This window comes from Taudactylus pleione, unplaced genomic scaffold, assembly GCF_031769625.1.
Source record: "Taudactylus pleione unplaced genomic scaffold, aTauple2 ptg000256l, whole genome shotgun sequence".
Classification (NCBI taxonomy): Eukaryota; Metazoa; Chordata; class Amphibia; order Anura; family Myobatrachidae; genus Taudactylus; species Taudactylus pleione.
This window is the reverse complement of record NW_028284658.1, coordinates 22,337,539-22,352,356: the sequence shown is the minus strand read 5'-3', so window position 1 is coordinate 22,352,356 and position 14,818 is coordinate 22,337,539. Positions and strand designations below refer to the sequence as shown.

At 47.0% G+C, this 14,818-nt stretch overlaps 1 protein-coding gene across 2 annotated transcripts in view; it reads right to left on the bottom strand.

Annotated features, from left to right (window-relative positions):
• Positions 1-12,009: 12,009 nt before the first annotated feature.
• Positions 12,010-14,818, bottom strand: part of IFI35 (interferon induced protein 35) — a 70,206-nt gene continuing 67,397 nt past the window's right edge. For both annotated transcript variants that reach the window (XM_088480845.1, XM_088480846.1), the window contains 2 exons: positions 13,417-13,523; positions 12,010-12,771 (listed from right to left, as the gene is read on the bottom strand). In XM_088480845.1, coding sequence (XP_088336971.1) covers positions 12,565-12,771; positions 13,417-13,523 — 314 coding nt within the window. In that variant the 3' untranslated portion in view covers positions 12,010-12,564. The remainder of the gene's footprint in view (positions 12,772-13,416; positions 13,524-14,818) is intronic.

Sequence of the window (14,818 nt, the reverse complement as noted above, 5' to 3'; positions counted from 1 at the left end):
TGCAAGCTTTGCTAATTAAGACCCTGCATTCTATTTGGACTCTGGAACTGGTAAATATAGCTATATGGGAGTGCACATCCCTATTCACCATAGGACAGAGGTTCCCAAACGCGGTCCTCAAGGCTCCTCAACAGTTCAGGTTTTAGAGATATCCATGGTTGAGCACAGGTGACTTAATTAGTACCTCAGTCAATTTGATTTAACCACCTGTGCTCAGCCATGGGCATCTCTAAAACCAGAACTGTTGGGGAGCCTTGAGGACCGCCTTTGGGAGCCTCTGCCATAGGAGATATTTTGGACTTGGAAATTACATGGGATAATTGCTCCAAATTTGTTTATGAACTGCGATTTCCATAGTACATGATGGTTCATATTGTGACATTTTATTGTGGTTTACTGTGTATTCAGGGCCTGATTCAGACACGCTCGCGAGCGCTATGCGCTCGCAAGTGGGTCGATGGTGGCCCAGTGTGCATGCGCACGATGGAGCCGGCTCCATCGTGCGTATGCGCGAGACCCGGATAGCGATGGGCAAACCGTCGCTCCGGGTCTCGTACCAAAGGGAGCGTGCTGTTGATGTTGAGTGACAGCATGCGGGGGAGTGGCTGCCCAAACGGAGGCGTTCCCATGTGAACGCCTCTGTTTGGGGGCGGCCCCACTGACATCACGAGTGATGTCAGTGGGAGAGATTACGGCTCTGTGAGAGCCGAAATCTCTGGGGCTTGCGGCAACGAGACCCTACCACAAGGGTCTCGTCGCAAGCCCGATGGTCGCGATGTCTTGACCATCGCGACCATCTTCCTGGCCGCTCGCTATAGCTGTGGGTGGTCACCCACAGCTATACGAGCGGCCAGGAGGCCGTTCTAAAAAAACAAGAAGGCCGGCCCTGATTCAGAGTGAGCGCTCTGTCAGATCGTCCGGCTCTGAATCAGGGCCTCAGATATTACCAAGAACTGCGCATATATATGCATATTTTAATATTTATTTGTCTATATGATTAAAATGTATGCTTATTATACATGTTGATTGCATTTACCTTATTTTGAGCATTGGTATATTAGCATTGTTTTTCTATTTTGTGGAGGGATTGACCATCCCTTTTAAACCAGCTGCTCCATTGTTATTTGAGAAAACAGTCCTGACAGCGCTCCATTGGTAACTGTTGTTACCTTCTAGTTGTAGCCATAAATTGTAAGTATTAAAATTGATATTCTAGTATTCTCACAAAATTATATATATTTTTTTCTATTTTTCTGTATTTATCGAGACAGTGAGGCTGATAATGTATGGGGTGTACACAGGGCCGGCCCGAGCCTAATATTTTTGGTAAGCGAAGATAAATTTTGGCGCCCCCCTGGCGGAATTTGCACACGCCGAAGGTGCGTGCACCCGACAAAGGAAAGGGGTATGGTCTCATGGGAAAAGCCATAATCCCGAGCGCCGCACCATAATTTCAATCATGCTGGATGCATGCCCAGTGCTCTGGAGCTGCTGGGCATGCTTCCAGTCCCTTTCTCCAGTCAATAGATGCCGCATGCATGCGCATGTCATCTATTCACCATTCCCCCCCCCCTTCTGGGACACTTTGTCACCAAAATAGGGATGTTTGGGAGGCATGCTGAAGGTAAGGTCTCAAAATAAATGGGTGTGGTCACACAATAGTATTCCCAATTCAAACTACACCACACAGTGCACAATCTTATTCACATTACACCGCACATAGTGCCCCTGATTCACATTACACCACATTAGTAGTGTCCCTTATTTATGTTCTGACATACAGTAGTGCCCCTTATACACAATGCCCACAGTAGTAGTGCCCCTAATACAATGCTCACAGTAGTAGTGTCCCTTGTACAATGCCCACAGTAGTAGTGTCCCTTGTACAATGCCCACAGTAGTAGTGTCCCTTGTACAATGCCCACAGTAGTAGTGCCCCTAATACAATGCCCACAGTAGTAGTGTCCCTTGTACAATGCCCACAGTAGTAGTGGCACTTGCTCATAATGTCCACAGCAGTGGTACCCCTTCTGCAATGCCCCCATTAGTAGCGGCCCCAGTTGTAATGCCCTGGTCGCTGTAGTAGTGCCCCGAATTGGCAGGTTTGCTTTTACTCAGCGATATAAAGAAATGCATGTAGATTATTAAGATCATCGTTGAATTTGTCACAAAGTCTGATCAGTAGTGCTGGTTATGGTTCCTTGCTATCCAGTTACTGTATCCTGCATTTTTGGTGGATTGTAATTGGATTTTGCTGACGTAACCTTGTACAATGCCCACAGTAGTAGTGGCACTTGCTCATAATGTCCACAGCAACAGTTTCTGGATTTTCCTTGCTGCCTGCCCTGACCTCTGATTGTAGTATGACCCTTCTTGTCTGCCGCTAGCATTGTACTTTAGTCTGGTCACTATCTTGTGCTATACTACCTGCTGTCTTCAGTCCATCACCTGGCGTGTACACATAACACCACTTGAATGGTTTTTATGGTGTTATATCCCTTACACTGGGGCAGATGTATTATAGCGGCACTTAACGTGCCGCTATAATGCTTTCTGCTTCGGCTCTTTACTGAGGCGAAGCAGGAAGCACTACCGATGAGATGTATGAACATCTCATCGGCCGGAGAGGGGAGCGATAACTCCCCCCTCCGGCGCTACCCACTAGAGTCCATATTCGCATCAGCCTAGTGCTGATGCGCTGGGTGTCAGTCCCGGGCGGCTCCACAGAGCATGCGCAGGATCTCGAGCTCCTGCGTGCAGGCCTGAAGCCGGCAGCCGCCGCAGCAGGGACAGCGCTGTCCCTGCTGTGGGGATAGGGCAGCGACAGGCTGTAGTTGTCGATATCGACAGCTACAGCGGGCTGAATGGTCAGGGACCTGACCATTCATACATGGCCCAGGCTACCGGCGCTGCTATCTTGTAGATAGCAGCGCCGATAATGACAGGGCCGATCATACATTGGGGAGAAGCGGTATCAGTAGGGAGAAGTGGTATCAGCGCACATAACGTGCGCTGATACCGCTTCAGGGCTTCTTACATCTACCCCACTATTCTGAGCTAATAAACCCTTATAATCTGAAGGTCTGGCGTCTGGGGCATCAGAGTAACGGTAAGCACATAAAGCTATATGGGAAGGTTGGCTGCTATAGGCAAAGGCCTCACAAAATGGTTATAGGGCGATCATTAACTCTCTGTGGATATTGCCCTTAACAGTGCATCACATCTAGTGACATCAGGAAGAGCCTAGTTCTGTGAGTTGTTGAATATTCTCAGACTCTTTTATTCCAGGTGGGTACTCTGTATGTGAAGTCTGCTATATCACTCTATGGGGCCCATTTATCAAAGTGCATTTGAGGTAAATTCCCCGAAAACACCTGTTTTCAGGAGTTTACCTCAAATACTAAGTATCCCCCGAATGTATGAAGGAGGGAACGCAGCAGGTATCTCCGATAACTGCTGCGATCCCTCCATTGCCGCCGGCAGCCGCCTCCCCCATAGGTTTCTATGGGGGATGCGATGCTGCCAAATGTATCAATATCGGGAATGCGAATCTGAAGATAGCGTTAGCCGCTGTGTCCTATGGGCACTCACCGCATTTCAGCCGGCGGAGGGATCTTCCAGATCCCTCCGCCGGCAATGGGCGCCGCTCATGTGCAGTCCTCAGGACTGCGCATGCGCAGCAGCCCGGAATGCGCTCCGGCTACATCGCAGGGACGGGCTCTTTTCGGAGCCCTTCTCCCTGCATGTGCCGGGTCATACATTCGACCGGTAGGATCACATTTTGCAATGCGATCATGGGCGGTACTGCATGCCCTGATCGCATTGCAAAATGCGATCCTTAATAAATGGGCCCCTGTGTTCCGATGGTTACCTGCGTGCAGGCCCCGGAGACACAGGCAGTCATGTGGTACCATTAATGTAATGCAGCACTGGTCACAGCTTTCCAGCCAGACACGTCTTCCACCACCATGACCAGTACAAGAGCCAGGCTGGTCCCAGTACTGCGGGAGGCTCTGTGTATACACCCAGCCAGAGGCCCCTCCTCCCAGGGGCATGCTGGGAACTGTAGTCCCTTACCTTTTCTCACATACGTAACACAATGCACAGGCAGACAGTAGCACATATATAACCCCCCTGCACCTGACCATGGTGGTGGCGGCGCAGCAGAGGAGGAGTGCCCTCTGTCAGTGCTCCGTGTGGAGGTAACGCGCATGCACACGCAGGATATATGTGAGTGACTCTAGGCTGCAGTCACTGGAGGAGGAGTGGCAGCGTCCTGTCCATCTCCACCTCCTCCAGTGACAGTACGACTCCGCCCACGCTGCAGGAAGCCGGGCGCCCGCTGGTAAAATCTCAGCGGGCGCCCCGCAAATGATGCCTCCCTGAGGCGGCCGGGGGGGGAGGGAGAGAGAGGATTGAGCCAGCAGGGGTTTCTGGAGGAAGGATTGTGGCGGCAGGAGGGAGCGCGAATCAAAGCGCCCTCCGGTGGCTGGCGCCCTACGCACATGCGTAGATGGCGTAACGGGCGGACCGGCCCTGGGTGTACACACATACTTAACTGTGGTCACACATACACAGCACTGGTTACAGTTCCTTCCCTTCTCAGTATAGGCCCTTGCACCAAATTCACCCATGCAGCGCAGGTCTCTCTGCAGTACGTATGGCAGCTGCCCTCCTCTGCAGCTATTCTTATGTCCCCTGCAGCACCAAAATCAGCCTTGTAGTGCTGATTTCTACCCACCATGTGTGGCGTCTGTCCTCCCCTCTCCAGCTGCTGCTGATGATGTCATCAACAGGCAGCTGTGTCTGGCCAATCACAAGCTGTTTGGTGAAGCCCGGGAGTAAATTCCCAGGTAGCGCCATTCAGGCATAAGCAGGGTAATTTCCTGGGACTTAAGTCCTGGGAAATTCCCTGGTCGATTGGAGGGTCGGCTACCCGGGAACGTGTTCCCGGGTAGGTACCTTTCAGACATACACGACATCCCGGGAATTTGGCCAAGGCAGGCCAAATTCCCAGGAATCTTGGTATGTCTGAAAGGGGTATAACTGTCAGTAGACATATTAACAGATAACCTTGAAAAAGGCCGCCGTGGACGGCAGAAACGCGTTGGTCACTACACCAATGCCGCAAGACCATCGGCTCCACCCAAGGCACACGGAAGGCGGACCCTGAGCGACGATCAGCATCCACGTCGGAGCCGCGAGTGAAGGTAAGCCACGTCCGTGTGCTTACACCAGGGAACCATATTCTGCACATACGGAATAACTCTATTTGGCAAACCTAATACGGAGTTCAGGGGTTACCACCTGTATTGTCAGAACTACCTCATTATTATCATACACATTTGGAAGGCACATTAAGCACTTTATTTATATTTATATTTTTTTATACATGTCATTGTGTTTTGTACATTTATTGAATACGGTAACTTTCTATTGGAAAACCTTTTTAAAGAACATGTGCATGTTGATATAAAGTTTTTTATTATTTATAGGAGAGATCAATTAAATCTGTCTAATCAGATAAATAAAAATTATTATACTATATATTTTTGGTGCCCATTTTCATATTAATTCTTAAACTAGTGTATGGGGAGAGTAGGCCATTCCGCCAGAGGAAGATAATAGGAGATATCTGTGATATTTCCTGCTTTACCCCCTTGATGAATGGCCCGAAAACTTAATTTTTACAATTGCAGGTGAAAAAATTTTCATTTCACATGCTTTTGTAAAAATTAAGTGATGATGAATAGGCCTCTTAGTAATAAAATAAGATTCTCAGCAAAAATACATTCAATACATTTAGAATTTGTATTGACATATTAATATGAGGCAAATATTATTTTGTTTTTAGTGCTCCTTTTAAAGAAACTCTTACTTCTGTATTTGCTAGTAAGTGTATTGATTCTGAGTGATTGTTGATACAGAGAGCCTTATTCTGAATCACAGCAGCGACGTTGCAGATCGAATTTAGATGCACGGCAACAGAAATGTATGGGGCGTTCCTGTACGGTGTAACAGAGGGCTAAAAGACGCACTGAGATATAACATATAACGTCTTATGGGAGTGTTGCATATGTGCCACCAAAAGCGATTGCGTACAAAGACGCTGACCCGCTCACATAAGAGGCCATACTCAGCTGGGCCATATTACCATAGGTCTGGTGCAAGTTTCAATGGTGCGACAGATGGTGGAGTCTACAGACGCACCAATCAGTACTTCAGCATCTACGTATGATGGCAGTGGGCACCTCAGTTCTTGCACGGATGTACACCATGGTACGGCTTTGTAGCGGCATTTGAATAAAGACGCATACGCGACTGCAGCAAAAGATACTGTCACATCTGCGTCCAACTGAAAATCAGCTCCCAAGGCTTTGAACTACTCTATTTTATAGCATTGACTGCATGCACAGTACCACAATTCATGGTCATTGGTCCGTAGCATTCCTCGGGTATCGTTCCCTAATGTGAGAAACAGCTCTGGCATAAGGATCAAATAATATAATCTTATTGCAGTTTTATTATAGGCTCCATGCAATCAGATCACAGCAGGTCTCCTGCATTTATTAATGACGCAATGTGCATTAATGTATCAAGTATTTCGTTTTGGGAGCTTGACTGTGGAAACTTACACCATATTCAGAAGAAGAGAGTTCCAGTTGGATCTCTCCACATCTTACGGTCCCCATAGTGCACAAGCATGACCTATGGTCCTGCACATATATTGTAACATTACTGGGACAGAACCCAGCAGTGTAACTTTCTCTGTTACTATTAGCATGGAAAGTGTAGATGTTAGGCTGCACTGGGACAGCTGCTTATAAATTGCTCTGATGGTCATTTGAGCAGAACATTTGCTGTGCTTTGATTGGCTGAGTCACACAGTCACTTGGAGTACAGACACCTCCTAACTTACACTGCTGTGCAAGAAAGGACTTAGGAGGAAACTGACGGATACAGACATCATCACAGCAAGAAGAGGTACTGGAAGTGTATGGAAGTGTGTGAGAGGTAGTGTGCGTGCGTCGGTGCGTGCATGCGTGTGGTGGTCTGTATGGGGCTGGGAGACATTCGGAGAATTTGCTTCACAATAATTCAAGATAATGGAAACACTGGTTAACTATTTCCTATGAAAAATGTACAGGTGACCTGGAAAATATGAACTGTTTAGGGTCCTGAGAATCAAAATTATAGATGAGTATATTAAATCTATAAGGTTGAACATAACAATATGGTTGCGGTATCAAAATAAAGGTCTTACCCTGTAGATGTGCCAGTTGAAGAGAAACATTAGATTGGGGCAATGGTTCGGGCATGGTGGAGCGGCAAAGTTCCCATGTAAAGTATTGACTGACTGACTCACTGATTCATAAATGCCCAGCCCAAACCCCTGGAGCTAGAAACATGAAAATCGGGGACTATGGGCCTGATTCAGAGCCGGACGCTCTGGCCAGAGAGCTCGCTCTGAATCAGGGCCCTCCTCCATGAAAATGGAGCGGCCTCCTGGCCGCTCGCATAGCTGTGGGTGACCACCCACAGCATATGCGAGCGGCCAAAAAGATGGTCGCGATGGTCTTTGACCATCGCGACCATCGAGCTTGCGACGAGACCCTACGGTAGGGTCTCGCTGCCGCAAGCCCAGGAGTGATTTTGGCTCTATCATGGGAACGCCTCCGTCTGGCCGCCACGCCCCAGGCACACCCACCAAAGGGGGCGTGCTGTCACTCACCATCGACAGCACGCCCCCTTTGGTGCGAGACCCCGAGAAACGTATTTCTCGTCGCTCGCCGGGTCTCGCACATGCGCACGACGGAGCTCCCTTTGTCGTGCGCATTCGGCAAACATCGACCCACTTGCGAGTGTCATTTGCTTGCGAGCGGGTCTGAATGACCCCCTATATTCCTTCTATGATGTAGGTGCCCACTAAGAAGGGATTTTTCGAAATTTGACTACTAAGGCTACCTGCCTCATCATGGCTGTAGCAGTTTATATTCAAACACCAACTGTCATCCCAAGTGCTGCCAAACATCACTGGCAGTTGGTGTGACTCTCCTATTTGAGTATTGTGGGAAGGGTTGGGGGTAAAGATACAATATTGGGTGCAGGGTTAGGGGATAAGGGTACAGTATTGGGTTAAGCATTGAGTTATAAGGACATAGTATTAGGTGCAGGGTTAGAGGGTAAGAATGGGATTCAATCGGGAAGCCAGCTGACAGAAGCCCGACAGCCAGCTTCCCGATTGCTTTATCCCGGCGAGGGTTAAATGACAGACGTCTAGATTTAGACGCCTGTCATTTTTCTGATGCCGGGAGACCGGGGCCCGGCATCCCGATCGAAGGGATGCCGGGCGCCGCAAGCGGACAGCTGCGGGGGAAGGGGGGGAGTTAGGTTTAGGGCACCTGGGGGGGGACTGCTGGTTAGGCACCCCCCCGGAGGGTTAGGCTAGGGGGGAGGGAGGGTTAGGGTTAGGCACCCCCCCCGGGGGACTAAGGTTTAGGCAGCGGGGAAGGGGGGTTAAGTTTAGGCACTTAGAGGGAGGATTAGGGTTAGCCACAGGGGGGGAGGTTAGGGTTAGGCACCCCTAAGGAGGATTAGGGTTAGGGGGGTTAGGTTAGTTTGTACTTACCTAGGGACGATCGGGATTTCGAGCGCTGTCGGCCTACCGCTGCCGGGATCTCTGCATCTGTCAGGCTGACGCTGCCAGGAATCGAACTGAAGGCCATGCGTCAGCCGGTCTTTCATACCGAATGCGGTAAGCAAATAGTAGTAGGTTCAGGGATAGGGGGTAAGTGCACAGTATGGAGTGTAGTGTTAGGGACACTCTGTTACTACAGAAGTGAGCGAGGAAAATGTGTTACTACACAGGTAAGGGAGGGGAATGTCAAATGTGTTACTACGGGGTGAAGGAAGGGAATGTGTTACAACACGAGGTGAGGGAGGGGAATAAGTTACTACTGGCATGAGTGAGGGTAATGTGTTACTATAGGTGTGAAGGAGGGGTTGTATTTCTACACAGGTGAGGGAGGGGAATTTCGAATGTGTTACAACACGGGTGAAGGAGGGAAATGTGTTACTACAGAAGTGAGTGAGGATAATGTTTTACTACAGAGGTGAGGGACTGGAATGTGTTAGTACACAGGTGAGGGAGGATAAAGTCTTACTATAGCAGTGATGCATTACTATAGAGGTAAAGAATTAATGCGTTACTGGAGTGGTGAGATGGAAATGGAAACAGTAAATATCTAAAGTCTACCCAGGTGAAACCAGGTACATCTGCTTGTCTATATTTTAATTCTATAAGGTTTTTTACTCTGAGACCTATTTTGAGCGAACGGCTGAACTTAAATATATGGTTGTGGTATCAAAATAAAGGTCCCATGTAGTGTGGTGTGTTATAATGACATCATTCCCACTAACATGATTGGACACATTAGATCACATGACTGTGCATTATTTCCCAACGGCCGCACACTTCCCAGCGTAACTGCTCACCTGAACGACTTCCAACATCACATGACCATCTGTGAACAAATACAACTGTAAACAACAGCATCACTCATACAGACACTATTCACAGGAAAGAGTTTGTTTGTTGGCGAATATTTTCCACAACTCTCAAGGTAAAGGTGCCAAATCTTACATAGTTATTTAGTATTAAAAAAGTAAGCTATTACACCACATAGCGACAATGCAACAAATCTTATCTATAAAATTAATTGGTCTATTTGTTTATTTGCCTGCCTGGTTATGCATTCGGTCACCCCTGCACCAATTGGGATGAAACCAGTGCAAGGTGGTCCAGGTGGATCCTGGCCAGGTTTTAGGGGGGTGAGGGTCCCGGTCTGACCTCCCATTGGTGTAGACTGGTTAGAACTTTGACTCAGGGAGCCTGTTCTGAGCCTTCCACTGGATTTAGAAACTTCACAGAGTGCTAACATTGGATCCCAGAAGACATACTAGGGGGTTGAGGTCCCGGTTGCACCTCCCATTGGTGTAAGCTGTGAAGAAGTTTGACTGGGGATGCTGGGCAGAACTTGGACCTAGGAAGCCTGTTCTGGGCCTTGATTTGGATGAAAACTTCAGAGGGGTGACAATTGGTCTGGATGCCTAATGGAGTGGCTGGGATTCTAGTTGGACCTCACAGCGGAGTGCGCCGGGCAGAACTTTGACCCAGAGAGCATGTTCAGACCCAGGAAGCCTGTTCTGGGCATTCCACTGAATGTTTTTGGACGACATCACATAATAAATGTAATAACTTGGAGAAACACCCTAGCACCAATTGGGTTGAAACCAACACGAGGTGGTCCAGTTGGATCCTGGTGAGGTTTTAGGAGGGTTAAGGTCCCGGTCGGACCTCCAGTTTGTGTATGCTGGGCAGAACGTTGACCCGGGGAGCCTGTTCTGGGCCTTCCACTGGATGGATTGGATGAAAACTTCACAGAGGGGCGGCAATTGGTCTGGGATGCCTAATAGAGTGGTTGTGGTCCCAGTCGGATCTCACGGTGGAGTGCGCCGGGCAGAACTTTGACCCAGGGAGCCCAGATGGAATTGGACGACATCACATAATAAAACATAACAACTTGAAGATTTAAACCTGGGCAACGCCAGGTACTTCAGCTAGTTATAATTTAAAATGCTATTAATTTCCGTTAAATCAGTGCTATGCCCTCTGAGCCTCCACACAGCTTCTTCCTGCTTTACTGTCAGAAAATGCTTGCTGATATATTACAGATAATTACTCTTTTTTTTTTTTTTTTATTGTGTTTTAATTCTTTACTGAGATTAAACGTAATGTGTGGCCCTTTTGTAGGTTAGAGGTCCAATCATGGATAGAGGGAACACAGTACTGCAGGAGGCATATTAAAATGGTCCATTGATGGCTTCCAATGACGGTCTGCATGACCCGTGAAGCCTATGAGTATGCTCAGAAAAGCAGAGATCTCAGTGAGCTGATGACCCCTTCACCTCTAGCCCCTGCACTCCCTGCAGTGGCTTTAGATACATGCTCACCTGCTAATTGACTTTGTCTTCCCTTCAGGGTTCACAGGATATCTGGCAACTGTGGTGACTCAATTTCATAATCGTGGTCCGCTCCTGACACACAATGCCAATTCATGCTACAATTAACCAAAAATCGCATCATTAACCCCCTGGGGAACCGCACCTCTCCACTGGTCTGCTCTCCTGGGAGAAGTCAACGGAATGCGGGAGTCTCCCGGATGGATATTTCGGGAGAGTAGGCAAGCATGGTTATACTGTATCTGTATCATCCAAAATATACATAGATGATTCCTCTAGATGTATTATAAGAGTTTATTCTGTGTTATAGGTGTTTGCTCTAGATGTAATGTTTTAACAAATAATTGTTCAATGGAGGAAGTTTTATCTTCTCATTGCTTGTATTATGTTTCTTTTTTGCACTTTTCTATGCATTTCCAAGTACTATGTTTAGGATATTTGATGTCAGGCCAACATAATCACAACTGACCGGTCTACAATAACCAACAAAATACCATTCTAGAACATTATTTGTGACTCAATACATAAAACTTCTACTATCAGTGGCGTAAGTTCATCCCAGACGCCCGGAGGCAAGATATAATTGGTGCCCCCCCCCCCGTCACAGCCGCTGACACTGTAATGTAGCAATTCGCATGAAGACAGGCTACAGATAGACGAAGGCAGCAGCTGATGGCCTGACATGGAGCTCTCCATTAGTGTATGGTGGCTTCTCAGGTGCCGGGAAGGGCCATGAAGGTACAGTCCGGGTACATAGTTACAGCCCTAAGTGGGGTGAATATGTTGTGGACAATGGAGGAGGTGCCCCCTTCAGAGCTGGAGCCCGGCGGCAGGCGCCTCCATTGTCTCCCATAGTTCTGCCTCTGTCTACTATGTGTTGGCAAACGGTTTATGTCATACATGGTACACAAGTAGTTAATAAAAAGCTCATACATATATTAAATAAATCAAACAAACTCATAGACATATTAATTTAAATTTGCTTTAATGATATTGCAATTAATTGTTGATCAGGTTTATAAAGTGATTTATTTTATAAACTATTTGACATTTACCAATGAGTACTTATGCACTGGAAGGAATATCCATAAAACATGGCCAATCAGTGTAATCTGAACAAAGGAATACAAGTATCTAATGTCCCCACTATATAAGAAATATTTATTGGGAAGAAAGAAAATGTAAATAACATACAGCTGCTGCAGCGCCTCTCGTGGCCAAAAAGTCAGAGCCAAATTATTCTTGTAGAGAGTTGTAAAGAAATTCAAGGTCAGATAAATATATATTGTAATAATGTTATTATGTTTGTACTATATGCGCATGTGCGAATAGTTCAAAATAAGAGATGCAAAACAGTTATAATATGGGGACACATTACATTTCTTTATATAGCCATGCTGAAAACTAGCATTATTAAACCCAGTGGTCAAAGACACAACATATAAAATGGTCATATGCAGAGATAAAAGTTTATAAAGCAAAGGAATCACAAACTAAACCCAGATTCTTATCCAGTGAGGCTATTTTATTTTATTCAGTGAATCACTCTGTGCTTGGCAGGTCATCGTTGCTTGGCAGGTCGTCTTCAAACAGAGCTACTTGGTGCTGTCCTTCCGCGCAATACAGTACTGCCTGCACTTCACCTGATTTTCGAAAGTGGAGCTCCAATAGATCCTGCAGATCATCTGCATCCATGATATTAGGAATACTGGTAACCAACACTGTCCGGTTACACACCAAATGCTTTATCTAAAAGTGTAAGAGCAAAGTAGAGACGATTGAACTGGTGCAATAGGCAGTTTCTGTCTTCGGTTTCTTACCATAGGGGAGATGTATCAAACCGTAAAGAGAGATAAAGTAGAGATGATACCCATAGCAATCAATCAGTTTCTAGCTGTCATGTATCTATCACAGTCACAGTCAAAGTGACAGTTAGAAGCTGAGTGGTTGCTATGGGCAACTTCTTCACTTTATCTCTCTCGAAATTGATATATCTCCCCTTATGATTCAACAGCACATGATATACTGTAATTACATGTTTTGTTTTCGGTTTCCTCCTAATATAACTGTCAGCCAATAGTATTCTATGTATTGGAAGAAGTAAAGAGGAATGCTACGGTAAATATAATGCCGCCCTGGGTGCAGCAGCCAATAAGAATCTGCCCGACTCTTATTGGCTGCTCCCGGACGTTCACCACTATCGACCAGTTGCGTGTCCGCGATCGATGCTTTGTACACTACTCCGGACCACACTAAACACACACACACACACACACCCTCACTGGGTCGGAAACAGCGCCTAGGGCACATGCCCCGCTCGACCCCCCCCCCTGGTAACGCCACTGCCTGTTGTCATACAGACTTACTGAGAGGGTATAGCTCCTGAAGGCTTACCTGGTGGTTTGTAAGGTTGCCATTTAATGAAGGTGATACTTGGACATTGTGAGTAAAGTTTCCAAAAGGCACAGTAAAGTGCTCCTGTTCCACCAACCGTGGTGCAACTGCGGTGTAGAAATAAAGTTATATGAGAAGCATGTAGCTGTCACCCAGCCTATGACACAAATACTACAATACACAATCATCACTTAATACACAGACATTTCCCTATTACAGTACATGTATTGTAGATCCCCAGGTTTAAGTGGCTGGAATTATTTATTTAGACTCCTGATATTGTAAACAAATTAATTATAAGAATTATGGGCCTGAGTCAGAGTTGAACGCCGATGTTTACGAAAATGGAGCAATTGTTTTGCCACTGCATGCGTTTGAGTCACACTGCGCATGCGTCAAGGTACATTACGGTAGTCGCACACTGTGAGTCTTTATTCACAGTGTAATTGACAGTCAGGGAGCGTCTGGGGAGGTAAGGGGAAGTGATGGCAAGGAACACATGAGTGTCGCAAGCATTTTGAGGGCGTGTCTCATCCTGCGACCCCATACACAAGGAATAGGTCTCCGCCATCACATTTACAGCGGCCATTCTGAGTGACAATAGACTTACTCCGGGTGTCGATGATTGCATGATCTGCGTCCGATGCTATGTATGTGTACATAGTTGCGGCCAGTTGCAATGGCTCAGGTGGGCGTTTCAGTACAAGTCCCGGACGCTGTGCATTAGCATATTTTCGCAGCTATGGCAGCGCTAGCATATAACTCTGAATCAGGCACCATGTTCCCACCATAAAGTGACGAGATGTTAATATATATCTAGTAACATTTAGGACCTGATTCTGAGGGGGACACTAATGCTTCCACAACTGTAATATTTTGCGGAGACGCATCTGTGATAATATGCAAATGCTAGTTTTAGCCTTTCCCCTGTGTACTAGCGTGTGCTGGAATGCACAAGCCCTGAGATGTCCACTGTTAATGCCCGTGGATGGTGCAACTCCGCTGGTGGTTCCAAACACTCTACCATCGACGCTCCATCATGTTCACCATCAACACTTGCACCTGCCTACAGCAGGCGCAGTGTCTCCTTCTAAAATTCCACTGAATATGGCCTCTGTGGTGGTGGCTCTGCGTCTGACACGCCCGGGACACTCCGCCCCTGATACAACCTTTTTTTACACTTTCACTTTAGTTCAACTCCCATTCACCACCCAGGAACGCCCGTGGTATTGCCTAGCTGCTTCTAATGCCTGCAACTCCGTACGCAACAGCGTGAAGCATGCATTGTTGGGTTTGTCAGGACTTTTCACGCATGTGCGGTACAAAAAATTTGCCCAAATGCACAAACATTGGTACTGCATCTACCTTTCAAGCGCTTAGTGAGAGCAACATGCAGCTCATC